The 21285-nt window shown below is 43.3% G+C and overlaps 1 protein-coding gene across 1 annotated transcript in view; it reads left to right on the forward strand.

Annotated features, from left to right (window-relative positions):
- The window catches only part of Ush2a (usherin), a 689504-nt gene that overhangs the window by 596169 nt on the left and 72050 nt on the right, over nucleotides 1-21285 (forward strand). Inside the window, 1 exon segment of the mRNA XM_031338301.1 lies at nucleotides 129-495. Coding sequence (XP_031194161.1) covers nucleotides 129-495 — 367 coding nt within the window.

The raw sequence follows: 21285 nt of genomic DNA on the forward strand, positions 1-21285 counted from the left end.
CTCCCTCTCTCTCTCTCCCTCCCTCTCCCTCTCCTCCTCCCTCCTTTCCCTCCCTGCCCACCCCCCATCTCTCTGTCAAGCTGTTTGAAGTGTCTGGGTGTCTGACTGCTGGCTTGGTTCTTTTGCAGGCGTCCCACTGACACTAAAGTGGAGTCTCTGCTCTTTGTCTGGTCAGAAGGAGCCCTTGGGTTCACCGATGATACTGATACACTGCGGCCTTTTACACTGTATGAGTACCAAGTCAGGGCCTGGAACTCCAAGGGTGGAGTGGACAGCCCGTGGTCATCAGTACAGACGCTGGAAGCCCCACCTCAAGACCTCCCAGCACCATGGGTTCAAGCCACCAGTGCTCATTCAGCCCTGCTAAACTGGACAGAGCCAGGGGCCCCCAATGGCCTTATCTCCCAGTACCATGTGATCTACCAAGAAAGACCAGATGCGGCAGCGGCAGCGGCAGCACCTGGTATTTCAACTGTGCATGCTTTCACAGTGACGGTAAGAACTTAGAATCCATAACAAGCCCTCAGATGATCTGGTTAACAGGTTATAATTCATTTCCTTATCTGCTTGTCACTCTCCTCACTTAGAGCATAAGTATATGAATTTTCATATGTGAAAAACAGCAATATGGTCCTAGGGATAAGATAATAAATTGAGTGTGAGGAGTATTTGGGGACCAGTCGGCAGACCACCGCTGAGTTGTATTACTATAAGCAAACAAATGAATCTCTGTGGCTGATTACCTTTACAAACCCACTCAATGGGAATAATTCAGGATGTCCCTCAACATTGCATAGAAATGATATCAAGATAAGAACATGTAATTTTCTAGTATGTCAAAGAACTTATCTTACACACATGTGTGTGTGTTTATATGCACACAGAGAGGGGGCGACAACAGTCCATGTGCTAGAAAAGACACGTGTATTCTAACAGGGTACTGATTATTCTTTCCTGAGCATAAAATAATTTACCCTTGATGTATAAAATAATTTCATTAGTTCACCTAGTATTTCCTGAGCATTTTCTTTATGTAAAATACTTTTATTCTATGAGAGATGCAGAACTGTGATGGGCTTTGTCGCAGAAACTTTTGTATAATATTGTAGAGATGAGAATTATACGAAAAAAAATATAAGAAAACCTATAGTGCCCATTGCCCTGAGATTTAGATTCCACACCCCACCACTTGCCAATCATGAGTCACAGTCAAAGAACAGGTATCACACGGAAAGCTTTGCCCAGGAGATTCCCCAAAGTCAACCAGAAGCACTCGAGCTGGAGAGCCTGTGTGGAGAAAAATGAAACGTTAGGCTCTAGGAGGTGAATGTTCATGGTTTCCAAAATATTCTGAGACAACATTGACCAACCCTTGCAGATAAGGAGATGTCAAGGTTGCACTGAATGTTAGTTTTTAAAATTAAAGCCATTAGCCTGTGCTTTAAGCCTATGGAAGCTCAATTTATATGAAAGTTAAGAAGTTCATGTTTATCAGATGGAGAAATAGCACCAGGTTAGTGTGTTGTGATGTAATTCCAAAAGAACTTTTGTGAGTGGATGGTAAAGTAAAACATTTTCCGCCATCCGTATTTTTCTCGTACAACCTGACAATAAGCAATACAAGAGAGAAGACCTCAACTCAAACTTCCTCATCTTATTTCACAGTGGATATATTTTGTTCTCCTTTTTGGCATTCTTTTTCTATCAGCATTTCTCCATTTAATTTCCAGATCCTTCTTTATAAGCAGTAGTAGTAGTCACTGTCTCATGGAGAAACCATCATTTCAGCTGATCATGTGATCTGCAGGGAAATGTTACTTTTATAAACTGTATTCTTAGAACTTGTACTCTAATCTTCCACCCGTAAAGTAATTTTGGTTAAAATACTGAAACACCATGGTAAATACATTTTCATCAAAGGTACCAGTAACAATAGCCATTCCTTTGTTCTTTCAACATATAACTTCCAAGAGTATACGGCTAATCATATGTTCTTACCAGGTCTAATGAAATTCCTTGGGGAGAACACCATGAGTCATTGCTTATGTGGTTTTATTATAAAACATGATTTAAGGATCTGATGGATGCGAGAACTCTGTCCCTTGTTTGTTCTGCTGGGTTCTATTTATACATTGCTCACATGTTCCTGGAAGAGCAGCCAGCCAATGGCCTGAGGCTGGAATCTATACATGGAGTGCTTCCTGTCGTTGGTTTCCACATCCCCATCCTGACAGTCCCATCATGCAGCACTTTTCTGTTTTTCTAAAACCTATTAGTCTATATGATGCTGAAGAGACTAGACAGAGTAATCAGGGAATTATAATATTCCTATACATTATTTTTGAACATGAGTATTCATCCCAAGTGGCCTTCCAACATTCCAGATCAACGACCCTGAGAGCAAGACTCCCCAGAGATTTGGTTAGATTCATCCAGAAAGCTCCATCTGACTTGTTCAAGCAACCAAGGCCATCTTCCATAAAGATAGGATTCAGACATTCTGGTCACCAGGCCAAATCCCCAGGGCTCAGTCACCGTGAGCTCACATGGGCTGATATTCTGAATGATATCATCAGGAAAATAGACTGTAGTCTATGACTCTCATCCCCTCCTACACTCCCAATGTAGAGGCTGTGTTTAATCATGTATATCATGTGTGTGTGTGTGTGTGTGTGTGTGTGTGTGTGTGTGAGAGAGAGAGAGAGAGAGAGACAGAGAGAGAGAGAGAGAGAGAGACAGAGAGACAGAGAGACAGAGAGACAGAGAGACAGAGAGAGACGGAGACATTGAACAAAGGCCACTTGTGGAGGAAAGGTCTTATTTGTAGTATGCATCCTGGTCAGAGTCTATCATGAAAAGAAGTCAACCCAGAAACTCAAGGCAGGAACATGGAGGCCAGAACTGAAGGAGAAACCTCAGAGGAATGTTCTTACCAGCTTGCTCTCTCTGTGGCTCGCTCCCCCTGCTTTCTTATACACCCCAGGACCAGCCTGCTGCTCTGGAGTGGCTCCTCCCACTATGACTGCCAGGGAGTGACCAATTGACTTACCTACAGGACAGTCTGGTGGAGGAGGCATTGCCTCAGTGGAAGTTCATCTTCCCAGATCACCCTGGTTTGTGTCAAGTTAACAAAAACACTAACCATCACACCATATAGCCAAATACCTTCTTCTAAAATTTAAGCCTATTTTTTTATTTGTTTGTTTTCTGAATGACATGACCTCCCTATATCGCTGCAACAATTAGGGTCAAGCAGATTTCATCATGTTGGATAAACAGTCACTGAAAACTATGTTCCTTACCAGTACTCAGTGTTGGGGCCTATTAGAGATTGAGCCAAGCTGCCATTGGGTAGGAAGGTGGGTGATCAAATGGGAGACACAAGCGATTAACTGGGCTCCGAGGTTTCCAAGCCCCTCACTACTGGGTGTCTTCTGTATCAGCGTAGAGGGCTCCCTTTTAAAGGTTGCTCCAAGACCCTTCCTGGATTTACTTGCTCGGGCTAAAATTTTCCCCAGCAAAGAAGAAGTGGTGTTTCCTCTAAGTGAGGCACAGAGTGCAAACATGCAGTTAGAAAGGTAAACCAACCTAGACTTGGGAAAGACATTCCAAATGTCACTCATTTGGTCCCTCGATTATTGTGGTCTCATATAGACTCAAGGGACCCCCAAAGTATCACCCCCCATGGTGTAAACCCATCCCTAGCTTGCCCGGGTCCCCCCAGAGTTGTTTAGAAGCAGGTGGAGGTTGCTGAGAGAGCCACACGAAGCAGGTGTGGTGGAGCCATGAATCCTGCTGTAGGTGGCAGTGGATGGAGAACAGGCAGCAGGGGCCCTCAGTGGGGGTGAAGACGAGATCTCTTGGCAGGAGGAACAGAAGCAGCAGAGGCAGCAGGAGAGGAGACGTGGGGACTCTGTGGCTTTTAACTAAAGCATCTCTAATTTCTCTCCCAACATCGCAAAAAGCTGCCTCTCTTTGAGTCGAAGTTGGTCTTTCTGAAGACTCAAAGGGTGTCTTCAGATCTTTGTTGACTTCCTTACTGAAAACAGGCTTCGCTTACAAATCCTTAAACTCGCTTCCCCCATTAGCTCTGTGATGGATGGTGCAGTGTCAGAAGAGAGGCTGAATTTAGCCTCTCTTGGCATGCAAGAGTTCCATGGTGCTACTTGCAGGAACACTCCTGGCGAGGCTGGCGAGGCTGCCACCACCACTCAGGTCTGTTTGCTTTTGCTTACTGGCACCTGCCACCACATTGGCGCCTGTCACTGCACTGGCAGAAATAACTTGGGTTTTAAAGGCAAAGGGGTTTTACCTACAAGCCAGTGCTCTAAGCATGTCCCTGCTTGGCCTACAGATTATAGAAAACTGAGCCCAAAGCATACCTTTGCCCAGTGCCCTGATGGTATCTCGCTCCATATGTAGAATCAAGGCATAAGGAGCCGATGAGATGAGCAAGCGATTTGGGTCACTAAGAGTTGGCTTCTCATCTGGGCATAAAATCCAGAATTACAACACTAGTCTCTACACTCTGGTTGCCAAACTCCCTTTCCCAATGTCAAGGAGGAGGCATTTAAAATTTCCTCATGTGCTTGGCCCAGATCTCCTTACCATTAAACAGATTTGTAGCCAAAACACATTATGAGATACTTCATAATTGCCCTATTATGAAAGGTTTGTGAGTGAATTGATGGACTCAATTCTAATCCCATTTTCGTTTTGGCTTATTATAATGTAAAATATTATGACTTCTTACGCATGATCTTGCATTGGTTGTAGCTGCGACCGTGTGGCATTTCTCAGCCTTTCTTCTGCAGACCCATCTATCGGGTGGCAGGAATATTCTGTAAGATGGCTTAATTCTAGAAGGATCTCTCAGGTTACAGACAATGGTAAGGAAAACACTTCGCATCTCCATCTAGCCTCCCTAGCATGTCTGTCCAATAGAGAGATTTTTCACATTTTATAGTGTAACTAGGTCATTCTTTCTATTACATGAAGAATGCAGAGCATGTACAGGCTAGCATCATACAAAACAATGAAGTCTCATTATCAGGGCATGCTTGACTTGATGTTGTGTTCTTGTTCACTAGCCTCACATGATCTCCCTTCCCGTACTCCCCTGAAAAAAGCTTTGTGTGGCTCCTGGCATTCCATTCTGACCACTTAGCTCCACTAAGACTCCCTTTCCTATTCATCAACAATGCCAAAGGTGGGTCCCACAATTCATTGTTGACTCATTCTTCACTGATAAGCACCAACCATATCACCTAAAGCCACTGGTTTAAAGGGAAGACATCATGATCATGTGACTCTTCCTTGTTTATTTTTCTGTTCTTTCACTGATCTCAGAATCATGGGAAAGGGCGGGAAGAAGAGGAGGAAAGGAGGAGGGAGAATGGGAGAGAGGGAGGGAGGACGAAGAAGAAAAGGGAGATGAATGATGTCAGAATGAGCAGATGATTATCTTCTCATTCGTCTTCCATTGCCACTGACATGCAGGTGCCTCGTGGGAATTGTGGCTGCAGGTTATGTACAGGAGCCCACGGAGCTCCCGTGCCCATACTCCTCTGATGAAGGCCAGCCTTGTGACGTGGTTGGTTGTTATTGTTGTTGTTGTTGCTGCTGCTGCTGCTTTTTGTATCCCTTTCTGTCACTCTCCTAGCAGTCAAACCCACAGCTTCTCTTTTGTCCCCACCCCCAACCCCAGCCAACTTCCCAACCTGTCACACTGATGTTACTTTCTTAGCATCCTTGAGGCCTGCAGCACATTTGTCTCACCAAATGATGGAAGTATGTATTGTCAATGGTAACCTTTCCTATGAGTGTCTGTCACCAGCTCTCTGAGCCGACACCCAATTGCACCTCAGCTTCGGAGCTCATTGAATAAGAAGCACTTGTCAGCTTGTGTTGGGTCATGATCATCAAATCCTAGGATTGCATTAAGAACCTACAGAGCCCCTTTTCCACCCATGTGGTTAGATCTGAAATACCCCAAGAATCTCTTCTTTTTCCATAGGAAGCCCCACACCAAGAATCTGAAATACCCCAAGAATCTCTTCTTTTTCCATAGGAAGCCCCACACCAAGAATAGAGTGTCAATCACTTCTTTCTTGGGATTCTCAATTCCTCCAAGTAGTTCTCTGAGATATTTATCCCTCATATGCCTTCACAGAGTTGGGGGGAATAATCACTCTATGCCTGCCTTTAGGGAGAAAGGAAATAGCCAGTGATCTCACAAGCTAAAATTCCCCTTTATGATTGGCTTTTCATGAGCCCAGACATGCTTTCAAAAGCACAAGCATGATTTACTTTTGTGTACATGTATGTGCATGCCACAGTGTGCATATGGAAGTCAGAGGACAGTTGGCTAGAGTCAGTTCCCCCCTTCCATCTTGTAGACCAAAAAGATCCAGCTCGGGCCACAGAGTTTGTGGGCAAACACCCTTGCCTGCATAGCCATGTCACCGGTCCAAGCTTAGATATCTTTTTATGTAGCTTACCATACACAGACCTTCTGAGGAGAGGAGACAAAAGGCTGATTCTTTAAGATTTATGGTTCCAGTAGATTTCATCGCCACTTATTTAATTTGCTTTGTAGCCCAGGTTGGCCTAGAACAGCCTGTCTTTACAGCGCTGGGATTTATAGGCACTCATCACCACAGCCAGCTAAGCACACGATTCCCCACAACAAATATGTTTCACACTCTGTTATATAATTGCCTTATCATCCCTCTGGCTACTCAATCAAGCCAGGTCATCTCGAGACCTTCCCTCTTCCTTACTGCCATATCTGATCCTCCCTGAAATCCTCCAAACTGTGTCCTGAATCCTTCTTAAAGGCCATATAGCATCTCCACCCTCGTTATTTCTTCCTCCTAGGACAGCCTTGCCCTTACACATCATCCTTCATACACTCAAAGTTCAAACTAAACTATCCTGTATCTCACAGAGCTATCACATTAGCTAACCCATTACTGCACTTGATGTGTAAAGCACTGTCAATGGCCAGCAACGTGGTGGAAATTGAGACTTTAGATGTCCTACAATCTGCAATGCTGAAATAAGTCAGCAAATGCAGCTAAAAGGGTGCTTCACAAAGAACAGCTAAACTGATTGGCCTTACATAATAAATCCTTGTTTTATATTTGCTGCCACTTTGCAACAAAATCCTGAGTTTACAAATTTCAGGTAAGTCCCTGAGTACCAGATTTGGTAGGGTCTCTTTTATAAGTTGCTAAGCAAGAATGTGTTGCTTTCTGCATCTCCCTTTGTGTATGCGTGTATGTTTGTCTTCCCTGCCATAGTCGAAGCCTGCCCCAAGACCTCCGCTGCCCATGTCACTCTGTTCACCTGCCGTGGTGTCACTCAAAGGGCCCTGTCCCTCCTTTAGATCTCAGCCCCGTATTAACAGGTCTAGCCCCCAACTCCTCCCCCGACACTGACTCTCCAAATCACACAAACTGGCATCACCATTGTCAGAGAGCAGGCTCTTGGGGCCTAGAGGACAGTGGATGGGGGCACTCAGAGGCCATTGGCCCAAGTATGGTGCTTCTTTCTGGCTTTTAACTCAATTACAAAGGCACTTCACTCAGGCACCCAAGAACCCCCAATAAGCCTTGTCTACAACACATGATAATCTAAAATGAACACGGCAATGGGCCAACGTCATAAATTCAGGACACACGCCAGTTAGCAGAGACAGCAAGCTGTAAATGACAGTGAAGGGCAGAAGTTAATTGAACTATCCTGCTCTTGTCACCAGTGGAAAGTGGCCACTACCTGAGACAAGATGGCTGCCCCTAAAGAACCCCATTACAGCCCTGCAGTCACCTCCTTGGCTCTGCAAGGGCTGATGGGTGAGGGGATATCATACACAGATGACCAATTCTTTATGGTTCACAGCCGATCAAAGCGAAAGTCAGCAGCTGTTCTGGACAAGTGACCATTGTAACGGCCGTAATATAACCCACTAAATAGAGAGGGAATTGCAGTGGAGCAAGAGGTTAGCCGTGATTATCGGCAGGTGAGTGCTTTATTGAAGTTGAAAGACCATTAACATTGATAGAGTAATTATTTCAACTTGAAAGTAATTACATTGATGGGTGATAACTTCTCCAGTGTTCCCAGATTTGATTGGGCCAAACAATTGTGAGCTCCTGAAGCCTAGAAAAATATTACAACAATACTGTGATTTCTAAATTACTGGAACCACTACTGGAATATTCTAATCATACCGAACAGTGAAAAGATTTCGCCTTACACAAGCTGCTGACCTCTCATGGAGGGAGAGACATTTCCTTTTTAATCTAAACGCAATGACCCGCACCCACCACCTGTGAATGGTATGTGACGGGCTTGCAAATGAATCTTTTGAACTCCTTATCATTTTATAAGGTGAGACATCTTGGAAGCTTTCTTTTAAACTTGGCTATTATAAAGCAGAAGCCGCTAGCATCCTCGGTCCTAGGAGCTCGGAGAAGAGCAGAGGAAATATCTTCTTCCTGTGCCTTAGAGGGTTTAAGTTTGCATAAATTAATTATCTGATAATGACACTCCACTGATTGAAAATTCTAGAAGCCAGACAACGTGAATCAGAGATTTCAGGTGTTGTTGTGGAATTTACATCTTTCAGTGGCTTTCTAGTCTGGCAATGTTGAATCCCGCTATGAATTTGCTCCAACTAGAGTGCTTTCTACTTATGTACACCAACCAGACATCAACAAACAAAAAGAAAGTTGAGAATCTGGGCAACGGCTTCTTTGAAACCTCATGAATATATGAAAATTGCACGCTATTTGCAATTTAGGACTGAAAACATCAGGTCTAATCTGATGATCATGACCAAGACCTACTTGGTCATCCATTAATTAGCTATTGGTGGCATTTCTTCTGAGAATCTGAGAATCTATAGAAACTATAATGGATACAAAGGGAGAGTTTATTCCTCTGGACTGCCTGGCAGAGCTGGAGAAGGACAAAAGGCAAGGAACCTTATACTAAGGACTCACCGGGCCTGCCAGGGCACTGTCTGTGAGCGTGAATACCTTAGAGCACTAAGGGGGGGTCCTGACTCCAACCTCCCCCTGACACACACACCCATCCTACAGTCTACAAGCCATAGACAGGACAAATAAGCATCATGACTCTGCGTCCCACTATCACCAGAGATAGATGGTACTTCACCCTTCAGCCCATCTGTAATTCTTGAGGCCTGTTACCTAGGCAAGATTCAGTCACATGACCTGCCAATGGATCACGACCTTTTGGCAGTATTTTCCACTTTTTTTTTTCTCTAATGAATGCCTTAGGCTCTCCCAGGGTTAGAATAGTTTTTGACTTGTTGTCTAAGAGCCAATAGAGAATGTTTCAACCACACAAATAATAGGTTACCTCCATCTCCCTAACTTGTTCTGAGTTTTTTTCCCTAAACATAGTCATTGTAGTGCCCCCTCCACCTCAACCCCCACTCTCAAGTCCAGAGAGTTCTGAGAACTGGCTTGAATCTGGTAAAAGACAGAAGGTTCAGAATGAAACCATCCCACTTGGGGAAGTGATAGGATTTATAGATTAAACTGTAAATGTTACCACTAAACCAACCAAAGGAGAGAGATCTGATGACATAATATCACATCTATAAGCAATGTGTCCTACACAGCCAAGCTAAAGAGTGTGTTGGAGAAGCCCCATAGGTGCCCTGAATTTAAAAGAAGTATAATAACTCATTTTTAAAACATTTTATATGGTCCTTAGATTATTAAATATTCACATTACCAAATCAGAGAATTTTAATCCGTTCTAAGGGGAACATTGTCTAACCCTAAAAGATAATGGTCTAGACTATCCAGTAAAATGACAGTATATTTTTAACAGATGTAAATGTTGCCTTTTGACAAGACACAAGTAATGAATTTTATCATATAAGTTCCTATTCGCTGATTGTGACCCAGAGTTTTATTTTTGCTCAAGCAATTACTGAAGTCATGGCTGGATACCTATGCCCATTAGTGGATAGTTCTGTGGGGTTTTTTATGATATTATTGATCTCTTGCTGAGCTGAGATTCAGGTTTTATGCCAGATAGCTTGATTAATGGGTTGGTTTCTATAAGTGGACTGAATGGGGATAGAAAGCCGGGGCAGTCGGCTCTGCCAACCCCAAATCCGTCAAGACGCATAGCTCATTATGAAACAGTTATCAAGGATACATGAAAAATTAATTGGGCTCAGTTTGATTCTGAAAAGAATCGGCTTTCTCCTCTGCGCGCCCCCCCACCCCTTCCAGATGTTCCGTGCCAGCCCCTAGAGGAACAGCAAAGGGAGATGTATTAATACATTGTATTGATTAGATCAAGACCCCTGACAGTTATTTGTAGAGATACCATCTGGCCGCTGCTCGAATTCCTTCACCAAAAACAGGACGTGACATGTTATTAATCTCCACTCTCTAAGTATAGACAGTTGCGTTTTCTGTTAAAGCGCACTTTACCATTCCATGGGAGATGGAGGCAGACCTGAAGGGTGCAGAAATTAAGGTTATTACACAAATTGAGCCATATGGTCCAAATATTTCAGCAAGAAAATTGCCAGGCAATAAAAATTGCTCCTGCCTTCCTAATGGTGTAAATTACAGTTTAACCATGGCTCTAATGATGTCCTTCTGCCGCGCTTAACTACTGTTACATGAAGGACATTGTTTTAAAAATATAAAAAAACAAGTAAATGCCAGCAGCGTGTTTTACAATCTGTTAGCGTGTCATTAAGAACACTGTCAGAAATACATAACCATAACAGCAGCCGAGCCAGCATACAAAGAACTCAATCGGAAAGATGGAGAGTATTTTTGAAAACTAACTGTAATGTCAAGTACGCAGAACCCGCTGGAAGTTTCTCAGAAGCGCCCTATCTAGAGCTTTCTTCGAACTCTCTCTCGCCCATCCTCAGTGTTTTTGAAAGCAAGCTCTGAAGCTCATTGTGAGTCAACGTGTGTGTCTTACCCTGCAGCCTTCTGCCCTCCCGCCCTCCCGGCACAGATAGGAAAGGTGCAGCAGGCCAGAGGACTGACCAGTTCCCAGCCAAGAACGCCTGCCTGTGGGCCTTGCTGAGTTCATCTGCTGTTGGCCAGCAGGGACAGGACTCCACTCCCCTCCTCATCAGTAACTCCTATTCAGAGTGTCAGTTTTCAGTGATTCTGAAGGAAGCAGTCCTGTCAACTAGAACACACGGTATTTAAAAAGCAGTCTATTCTCATGCCGTTAAGAATCACAGTAAAGACCTGACTAAGACTTCAATTCCTCCAATATTTTCATGTTTATTAGACAAAAAAAAAATCCTTGAAATATGATCTGTTAAATTAAACTTTCAGGAGAAAACCTTAGTACAGTAAGGTGTGTATGGGGTGGGGGGGCGCTTTTAATTCCTGTTTCTGTAAGCTCTTTTGTTTGTTTGTTTGTTTGTTTGTTTTGCCCTCCATTCCCGCAAAGGGAAAGGTTTGGTGTTTAATTTACCTTTAAACTAAAAAGGGGAAAAAAAAGGAAGGAAAAGGAACCACCAGGAAACAAAGAGTGCTTCATTTGCATGATATTAATATTCATGAGGGGTCTTAAGTAACTGCCTCCTCACCGAGTCAAGGGCAGGGAGAGTGACGGGAGTGTTCTTTACCTAGGTATGCTCATGGCTGCCTGCTGTACTTGTTTCAAGTTTTTGTTTCTTAGGACCTGTGTGCATGTGTGTGTTGGCACGCGCGCACGCGATCAGAGGACAGCTCTATGTATTTGATTTTTCTCTCCAACTATGTGAGTTCCAGGGATCAAACTCCAGCCAGGAGACTTCCACACTAAGCACTGTTACCCACTAAGCTGTCTAACTGCCGCTCCTATACTTTTCTAACTAAAACACCACCCTCCGCAAGGCCAGATCTAGCCCACATAGCCTCTCTTCTGCCCTTTCCTTCAGAAACTCTGTCTGCCGAGCTTTCCTGGCATAGGTGTTTGTATGGCTATCTAGATGCACAGGGATGGATGTGTGTGTGTGTGTGTGTGTGTGTGTGTGTAGTCCATGCATTGATATTGAATGTCTTAGTCAGTTGCTATCCACCTTTTTTTTTAAAACAATATTTGAGGCAGGGTCTCACTGTGTATGCCTGACCTGGAACCCACGGAGATGTGCCTCTGCCTTAGAACTTAACTGTTTTACTCCGTCTCTTGGCAGCCTGGAGCTCACTGAAGACTAGCCTGTCCAGCCTGTGAGCTCCACAGATCTGCTCCTCTCTACCTCAACCCTGAGTGCTGAGGTTGCAGGTGCTTTTATGTGGGTGCTGGTTATCCAACTCAGGTCCCCAAGATTCTGCCCATGCAGGTACTTTCACAACTGTGCCAACTCTCCGGCCCCAACTTTCATTTTCTCCAGAGCACCCAGCTTCATCTGTTGACATGTTTTATTTTTCCATCCTGTTTCCTGTTTGTCTCCCAGAGCTGAGTGTGAGCCTTTGCTGGGGGGCGAGGGGGGATATTCTCTATGCCCCCCCCCACAGCCCCCTACCTCTGCTTTCCAACACCTAGGGAAATACCACCTTTACAAAGACACTTGTTAATGAATCATGAATTAATGAATGGCTAAAATCCAATACATTAAGAAGTAGCTTATCAGCTGGGCAGTGGTGGCACACGCCTTTAATCCCAGCACTTGGAAGGCAGAGGCAGGCAGATTTCTAAGTTTAAGGCCAGCCTGGTCTACAGGGTGAGTTCCAGGACAGCCAGGGCTACACAGAGAAACCCTGTCTCAAAAAAAAAAAGAAGAAAAAAAAAAGAAGTAGCTTGTCTTTTATTTCTGGTTCACACTCAAACTACTATTATATTCTAGAGATTAAAACAAAACAACAACAATGAAAAACCCTCCCTAATGTCTTATTATTTTATCCCAGAAGGAAGTCTATATATTCATAGCTGAATCATCTTTGTTTTCCAATTTCAATCTGTAAGCCAAAAACTGTCTAAGTTAAGTACATGAGCACTTCACAAAATGACATTTCATCTTACCCCTCCCCTCCACCCCATGGAGTGTCAGCATCTGTAATTATTAGTGAGGGGAGAGAAGCTCAGAGATGCCACATAATGTGTGCAAGGCCACACAGCGAACGACAGGGTTATGACTGAGCTGCGGCTATGACTGTCAGTCAGTCAGTGTTCTGCACTGCTTTGGATTACCTCTTGAGCTGTTGCCTGAAGGAACAAGATGTTGTTTTTGAAAAACTAAATATCGATGGAAACCACAGAAGTCAGATTCCACATGGTTTGATATGATTCATTGCTTGGAACGAATATAGTAAATGATGTATAAAATATTGAGTGCATTAGAAATCGCTTGGGCCAGGAAGGTTCAGAGTCCCGTGCCTAAGACTGTATACTAGATTCAGAAAATAAAGAAAAGAAAGAAAGAAAGAAAGAAAGAAAGAAAGAAAGAAAGACAGGAAAGGGGGAGAGAGAGGGAGAGAGAGAGAGAGAGAGAGACAGACAGACAGACAGACAGACAGACAGACAGACAGACAGGAAGAGAGAGAGAGAGAGAAGGAAGGAAGAAAGGAAGGAAGGAAAAGAGGTATAGCAAACAGGATCTTGATTCCATCAGAGGCAGCAGCAGCTCTACTTTCAAATATCTGATACTTTCAAACATCTGATGGCAACTTTGTATTTCTAGATGACAAGAGGTGCCGTTTTTTACAATGGGTCCCCACTTGCCCGGTTGATAGTAAACTAAAGACTTTTAAAAATGCATCTAAATAATCCTCTCAGATGAGTCTGCCCTGGGAGGTGGTCAGCAACTAGAGCTAAGTGTCTGAGGTTAGCAAGCAAGGCTTAGAGCCTGGCTATGAAGCCGACCACACAGGGTGAAGCAGTAAGGTAGTGGTACTTGGTCAAGCTCAGTGAACAGTCATTAGCAAGAACTGAAAAAACAAAAACAAAAAAAAAAAAACAAACCTGTTTCTACCTGTGCCATATCTAGACTGACTGGCCCACAATTAAATTTAAAAAAAATAATAATAAATTACAAAAATGGCAGAGGATCACATACTTATAATCCCAGCCTTCTAAAGGCTAAGTCAGAAGAATATTGGGTTCTAGGGTAGCCTGGGCTATGTAGAGTTTCAGTCCAACCTGGAATAAATAGCATTACCCTATTTCAAAATGACTTTTTTTTTTCCTCATTGCCTCTTTATTCCACAACAGCATATCCCAGAAACTGTATCCCTTTAACAAAGTATGTTAGCTCTCATTCATAACAGAATGGCTTTGTGACAGTGACCCCAGATGACACCAGGAAAAGGGAAGACAAAGCCAGCCAAGAAAGGCTAGTCAATGGGAAACTTCAGGAAACTTCTCAGAGACTCAACTTGAAATACAAAACTCACTGGGAATATCTCCTGGAGTTTATAGTGGTCTAAGGGCAGCTTACTTTGTCTAGTGAAGTGTTCAATGACAACCTGAACATCACGAGGTATGCCTGTAACCTTAACATTGACTTCTGACAATGCCTGGCTCCAACTTACTAGACCTTCAACAAAGAGCAGAAAGCCCTCAAAAGTACTGAAGGCCCAAACCCAGTATTTGTCCTGGAGATTCTAGAAGTGCCCCTGGAATAATCAGGTGAAAGGCATAATAAACTAGCCTCTGTTGACAGGTAAGCCCCTATCCCAGGACCTGCATTGCTGTGTCTCTTGCCTGATCTTATGTTGCCTCTGATCTACAAGAAGCCACAGAGATTCATAAAAGTAGCTTTCTGGGTCTAGGGAGGTGGCTCAGTCAGTAAGCAGGAGGACCCAAGATCCATCCCTCAGAACCCACGTAAAAATACTGAGCATGGTCTTGTGTATTCATGATCAAAGCCCTGAGGAATGGAGACAAGATTTTTCCAGACAGCCCAGCCTAGAGAGAGTACCCCAAGCCAGTAATCCACCTTTCTCAAAAACCCAAAGTTGACCTCAGGCCTCCGTATGCACAGGCACACATGAGCACACACACACCATGAAAACACACACACACACACACACACACACACATACCATGAATACATACATACACACAAACAAATAAATAAATGGATGGATGAGAGTAGCTTTCTAAATCACCGTGTGCATTAAACTGTGGCTAATTCTCTTCCTTCGTGGCCTATCATGTTTTAGAAATGCTGTAATTAGCACTTTTGGCTTCAACATAGTAGGAGCCTCAGGAGATTCACCTTGTCCTTTCAGCACTGGGCGACCTGGCCATCATGCTGTAAGCCTTGGCATTTGTCCTTAGCAGAGTGATAATTATTTATTAGTAGAATGGATGCTTATTATATTCAGAAATTAAAAATTGTTAGGGGACATTGTGCAGAGGATCACATCTGTTGGAAATAAATCACTTAAAAAATTATATTAGTCTCACAGACGGTCAAGAGCGAAGCGAGGGAGGGAGGTGTGAAGGGGTTGAGGAGGCTGGCTTTTAAATCCTGTGAAGTAGAGTGTGGTCACTGTGTTGTCAGCACACAGTGTTCAGACAGCAACTCGGCATTTCCCCTCTTTGAACCCCAGGTGTCCAATTAACAGTGTATGCTACATTTTTATTCCAAAATAGGCAGATATATAGAATGGTTAGACTGACTTCCAGTCATGCCTTGCAAGGAATAAAATTAAAACAGAAGAAAAACCAAAAACAAACAAACAAACAGAACATGAGAAGAGACAAAAAAGGAAAGGAAGGAAGGAAAGAAGGGAGAGAGGGAGGAGAGGAGGAAAGGAAGAAGAAAGGAAGGAAGGAAAAAGAAAAGGAAGAAAGAAAGAAAGAAAGAAAGGAAGAAAGAAAGAAAGAGAGAAAGAAAGAAAGAAAGAGAGAGAGAGAAGACAAGGACAAAAAGAAGAAAACAGAGGTCAGAGATCTTTGGGGAATTTATAGTTCAAATGATTCCAGAAGTTAAAAAGAGGTGAGAGTATTTAAATTGGAAGGCATAGGAGTTTTGGGGTGGGAGTTGGCACAAATGACTTCCCTAAGATCCACCCCCTCTTTGTGTTTCCTGAGCACACCCTTTCTTCAAACAGCCTGGTCTCCTTGGAGATCTCCACTCTGGCTCTGATAGGCTTGCCCCAGGAGATGCTGTTTCTGTTACCTCCAACAGACCCTCTCCTCATCCATGGGAGAGAAGCCTGAGAAGTTGCTTGATCTTGTGGCTACTCACACTCCTAAATATGAAAGGATTTACAAGGGATGCTCTAGTCCAAGCTGATCGAGACTTATAGAGTAAGCATATTCATCCATATAGCCTCAACTTGTGGCCAGAAGAAAATACAGTGTGTATCCACCTTCAGGTCCTATAGAGATAAATTCCCTTTCTCTCCCATCCTTGCCCTGCACCCCTGTTCTCCAAAATGAACATGAAAAGAAGAAAGGTTTCGAGTTTTTTTTCTACCTGATAAAGCAACCAGGGGGTAGGCAGATCTACGAAACAAGAAATTCTGGTACCTTCAGAGACAGATCCAAAAAGACAATTTTCTCTAATATTTTAATGAAATCTTAGCGAATTTTGTGCAAATACACATTGTACTGTTCATTGTACTTATTCCTGTTCCCACCCGGATTCCTCTCAGGGCTGCCTCCTATTCCTGCCCCCCACCCAAACAAACAAACAAAAAATCCCAAAGTATCGTATAGTGTCAGTGGGCTTTAAATGTCAACATGCAGGAAATGTACTGGAATTCCATCTCCTTTCTTTACTTAAAGATAGTTTTAAGAATCTTAAATTTTCAAACTTTGAAATCACTTAGTAATCTTCATCCGGGTTTTAAGGGTCTTGAAGGAAAGACATTCATGGCCAAATGCCCTATGAATGCCAAGTTCACCATTCAAAAGTTTGCCCTGGCTCCAGCAGCCAATCTCCCTGAAAGAACGTGTCTGTGTTAGTGCATAAGGTCTAAAGAGTCCATTTGTGAGCATGCACTTCAACCCTCTAGAAAGCTTAGGCTCTTCTTGGCTGAAGAATGTCCTCCATGGGGCGTGTCTCTATACCATACACATCAGATATCAGGCACCTCTGTGCACCAAATATCTTGACCGTGATGTTCCGGGGACTCCTTACCCCTTCTGAGAACGATGGCCTGGAAGCATGCTTCTCGGCTGTTTTCTTTTTACTGCTGTATTATTGCACCCTGTTGGGGGATACATCTGAGCATTTCATGTGTCCTACTTTTAAAATGCCCAGATGGTGGCTACGTGCTCTGGTTTGAATTGGGTAACCGTCATCCTTCATGCTCTGTAGTCTGCCTGGTTATCAAAGAAAGATACGAGACAAGGGAAATTCTTCCATTTTTCAGCTCCTCTCCATCCGTCCTCTTCACCCACATAAACGATGTGTTCACAAAGTTGCGGAGGTCGCCATGATAACTGAACATCACTCCCGCAGGATGGGGAACCAATCCCTGTGCACCCAGAGCCCCTGCATCCCTCTCAACAAGAACCCTTTACAGCAAGTGAAGGGAGCCGTGCATGCCAGGGAAACCACTTAGATTTGCAGTGGTCTTTTTCACGCTAGGCTTTAAGCTCAGCAGAGAATTTAGATGAAATCAATCAGCCTGAGACAGTGACATGATACTATCACCTGGAAACACATTGGGCCACATGCACACCTTAGGGCCTGTACAGCCTGTGGTCCCTAGGTTGAATACATCCAATCCTAGGTCCAGTACATTTCCTGCATGTTGACATTTAAAGCCCACTGACACTATACGATGCGTTGGGATTTTACCTGCAAACACCTTCTGCGCTTGGCTTCTGTGTATTTGTATATGGGTTTTTAGAACATCATTCCTACAAAACGGGGGTCTAAGACATGGGCATTTCCTGTTCCTCCCCTTTCTCCCTTAGGTGCTCAGCCCTCTGCTGGGAAAGAAATAGTTATGAGTAAAACACTCCCCTGAGGCTTCAGAAGCCTCCAGATCTTGACACGATGGCGGTACCTTTCTTTGGACAAAGCATGAAGCCAAGTTAAACAGATGCTGTCCTGATTCATCAGAGCCCCAGGATTCCTATAGTGCCCCCAGGAGGAAGGTCATAGGGAAAACACTGTTCTCCAGTGACAAAGGTGTGCAGGGCATTTTCAGCATGGCCACTCGTCGCGTCGCGGAGTTCCTCAGGAAGTTAGGAACTCTTAAGAGCCCAGACTCAGAGCAAGGAGATGCAGTGCCCCAGGAAACTGGGCTAAGAGATGAAGCCAAGACCTGACTGAGCTCCGGTGGTTGTCCTAGGACTCTCATTGTATTAAGCATCTAGAATCTCAAAGTTGCCTCCCGCCCCACCCCACCCCCATGTCAGTCACAGGATTTCAAGGGAACATTATTACCATTTTCTTATAAAACAGGAATTCATTTTTATATGTTTGAAAAGATAAAAAAAAAGTTTAAAAAAAAATCATAGATTCTAGAACAATGGCTTAAGCACCCAATACACCAAATTCATAGCATGCTTTCTGTCTTTAGTGAAATGTTTTTCCTATTTTGAAAAAATGTCCAGCAAAAACATATAAATTGAAAACCATCTTGAACCTGTCTCTATGAAAGTTAAAACCACAGTGAGCTGTCAAAAAAAAAAAAAAAAAAAAAAAAAAGCAAGTTGTTTTTATTTTTAACTAAGTATGCTTAGCTTAAGTACATTTTCTCTTAAGGTATAATGAATAATCCCTGATCGCTCCTTTTTGTTTATTCATTTAAAACGCAAATAAAAGCAGATAATCAATAGACCATAATCTAAAACTAGAAGCTTTACAAGTTAATAAGCTTGAGTCAATAGATACGCTATAACGAAGCTTCCAGTGCTAAACCTGACATAATTTGCTTTACACTAAGCTGGTTGACTTAATGCTTTAATTTAATTCCAATATTAACTGAAAAATCCAAAGAAAGGGGGAAAATTTAAATCCTATTATATTAAAATATTTTTCAAGCAATAGCTCAATATCTCCATGCCACAACTGCTGATGTGTGCCATTTAAGTCTGCCCAACCACCCAGGTCTAATGGTAGATGAGCAGTTAACCCTTTGGATCCTGGTTTGCCTGAGTTATGGATGTTCCCACTTTCCATTTCACAGCTCTTCTGTCAACCTCAGCTGCCATGTGTTTGTCTTCTATGTCTGTTTCCCATGATTCATTGCCAAACGGTCAGGGATGCTGTTGGTTTCATGGATGTTCATGTGTGTTAGGGTGCTTGTGTTTGTATGAGAAGACCAGGGGATGACTGTGGTTGTCATATCTCAGGTGCCATCCACCTCATTTTTGAGACTGGGTCTTTCATTGGCCTATAGCTCACCAAGCAAGCTAGCTAGATGGTCAGTGGGCCCCAAGGATCCTTACTGCTAGGACTAGACCATAAGCATCTGCCACCATACCCACAATTTTATCTGGGAATTAAACCCAGGCTCTTGTGCGTGCCTGTGATGTGCTCCACTGAGCAATCACCCCAGTCCCAGAGCCCTTATTTCTAAAGCAGCTCTTCTATTTGTCTTTATTTATTATGCAGCCTGACTCCTCAACAGGGAAAGAGCTGCAGGGAAGCCTGGGTCACACAGCAGTAGTAGGCCTTTCTTGATACCCGGCAGCTTTGCCTTACAAGGTCTGGTGTCATTAGTGGGGGCAGTAAGAGTTATGAAGTCATACTCAAAATGCCTACAAGATCATGAGCACAAACACACTTGTCTCCCCTCAAAACCCGATGCTGCCCCCTCACAAAATGAACAGGAACAATATGCACCAACTACGATTTCACCCTCTCTTTCTGTCTGTCTGTCTGTCTGTCTGACTGTCTGTCTGTCTGTCTGTCTATCTATCTATCTATCTCTTCCTCCCTCCCTTTCCCTCTCCCTCCCCTCTTCCTTCCTCCCTCTCTCTCCTTCCTTTCTTCCCCTCTTCTTCCCTCCTTCCTTCCTTCTCTCCCTTCACCCCCTCTTGTGTATGTGTGTGTAAAACATACATATACACATATATATGTATACACACACACACACACACATATATATATATATATATATATATATATATATATATATATGATTTGAAAAGTGCTCTGTGTTTTAACCCTTTAATACAAGAGACTTCATAAGGGAAGAATTCAGAGGGCAAAGAACTTAGGCTGCGAGAGATTTTGAGAGCAGCAGTGCTGGCCACTGTTCATAGTGGTCAGATATGTCTCTCAGAGCTGCTGTGCCTGCTAGCCTGACACCCAGGGCCCTACTTGCCAGCATGTTGTCGACACCTTGTGGTTTTTATCAGTGTTAGGGATATCACACTCTGGTTAGGTGACAGTGTGCTTTGGTCACCTCTTAGCCAGACTGACTACAGCTCTGTGGCCTTGTGAATGTTTTGGCCCAAACCACATCTGAGCACTCTGCTAAATGGATGGGGAAGGTGGGATAGATGGGAGGTGGGATGGACGTGACCCTTTTCTGTTTGAAAAGGATAGTCAGGAAATCACATTGATTTTTTTTTTTAGGACAACTTCCTCCCGACCCTCACAACTCTGAAACCATGAATTTCCAACTGCCTTTCATGCTGTAGGCATGCTTGCCATCTCCTGTGCCTGATAGCATTGATCAGTGCTGGTTGCACATCCATCCCTTCAGCTAATCCTGTATCAGCCCATCCGTACCACACTGTTGGTAATACTGCCCACACTGGATTCAATTCCCACTTAGGGCAGTTCTGAACCCTCCTAAGGTTGCAACCCTTGAATACAGTTCTTCATGCTGTAGCTACTTTGTTGCTACTTCATACTTGTAACTTTGCTACTGCTGTGGATTGTAATGAAAATATCTGTGATGTCTAATAGTCGTGGGCATCCCATGTGAAAGGGTCGTTTGATTCACAGGTTGAGAACCACTGGTTTAAACTGTCTTCAGAAAGGTGATGTTAGCATTAAAATCAAAGCTGTCACATACACAAAATTGGCCAGAATAAGCCACACTATATGTGACTTCTTTTTTTAAAAAAAGCAATATGTAGGTCCATATAAGCTTAAATTAAGAGTCTCAACAAATAGAAAATTACTCTAAATTTTACCTTTCCGTTCAATTGGAAGTACTCCACACCCTTTGAAATACATAAAATAGTTGTTTTGTTTTCTTTTTATCAAGAAGTTTAATGTGTGTGTGTGCGTGTATATTGAATCCTAGATTAGACGACAGTAGATATATGCCACAATATTTCTTTTCTCAATAGCCAGCATATTGCCAATAAGATAATGTATTTAAATAAAAGATAATTTATGCATTC

This window comes from Mastomys coucha, unplaced genomic scaffold (assembly GCF_008632895.1).
Source record: "Mastomys coucha isolate ucsf_1 unplaced genomic scaffold, UCSF_Mcou_1 pScaffold1, whole genome shotgun sequence".
Classification (NCBI taxonomy): domain Eukaryota; kingdom Metazoa; phylum Chordata; class Mammalia; order Rodentia; family Muridae; genus Mastomys; species Mastomys coucha.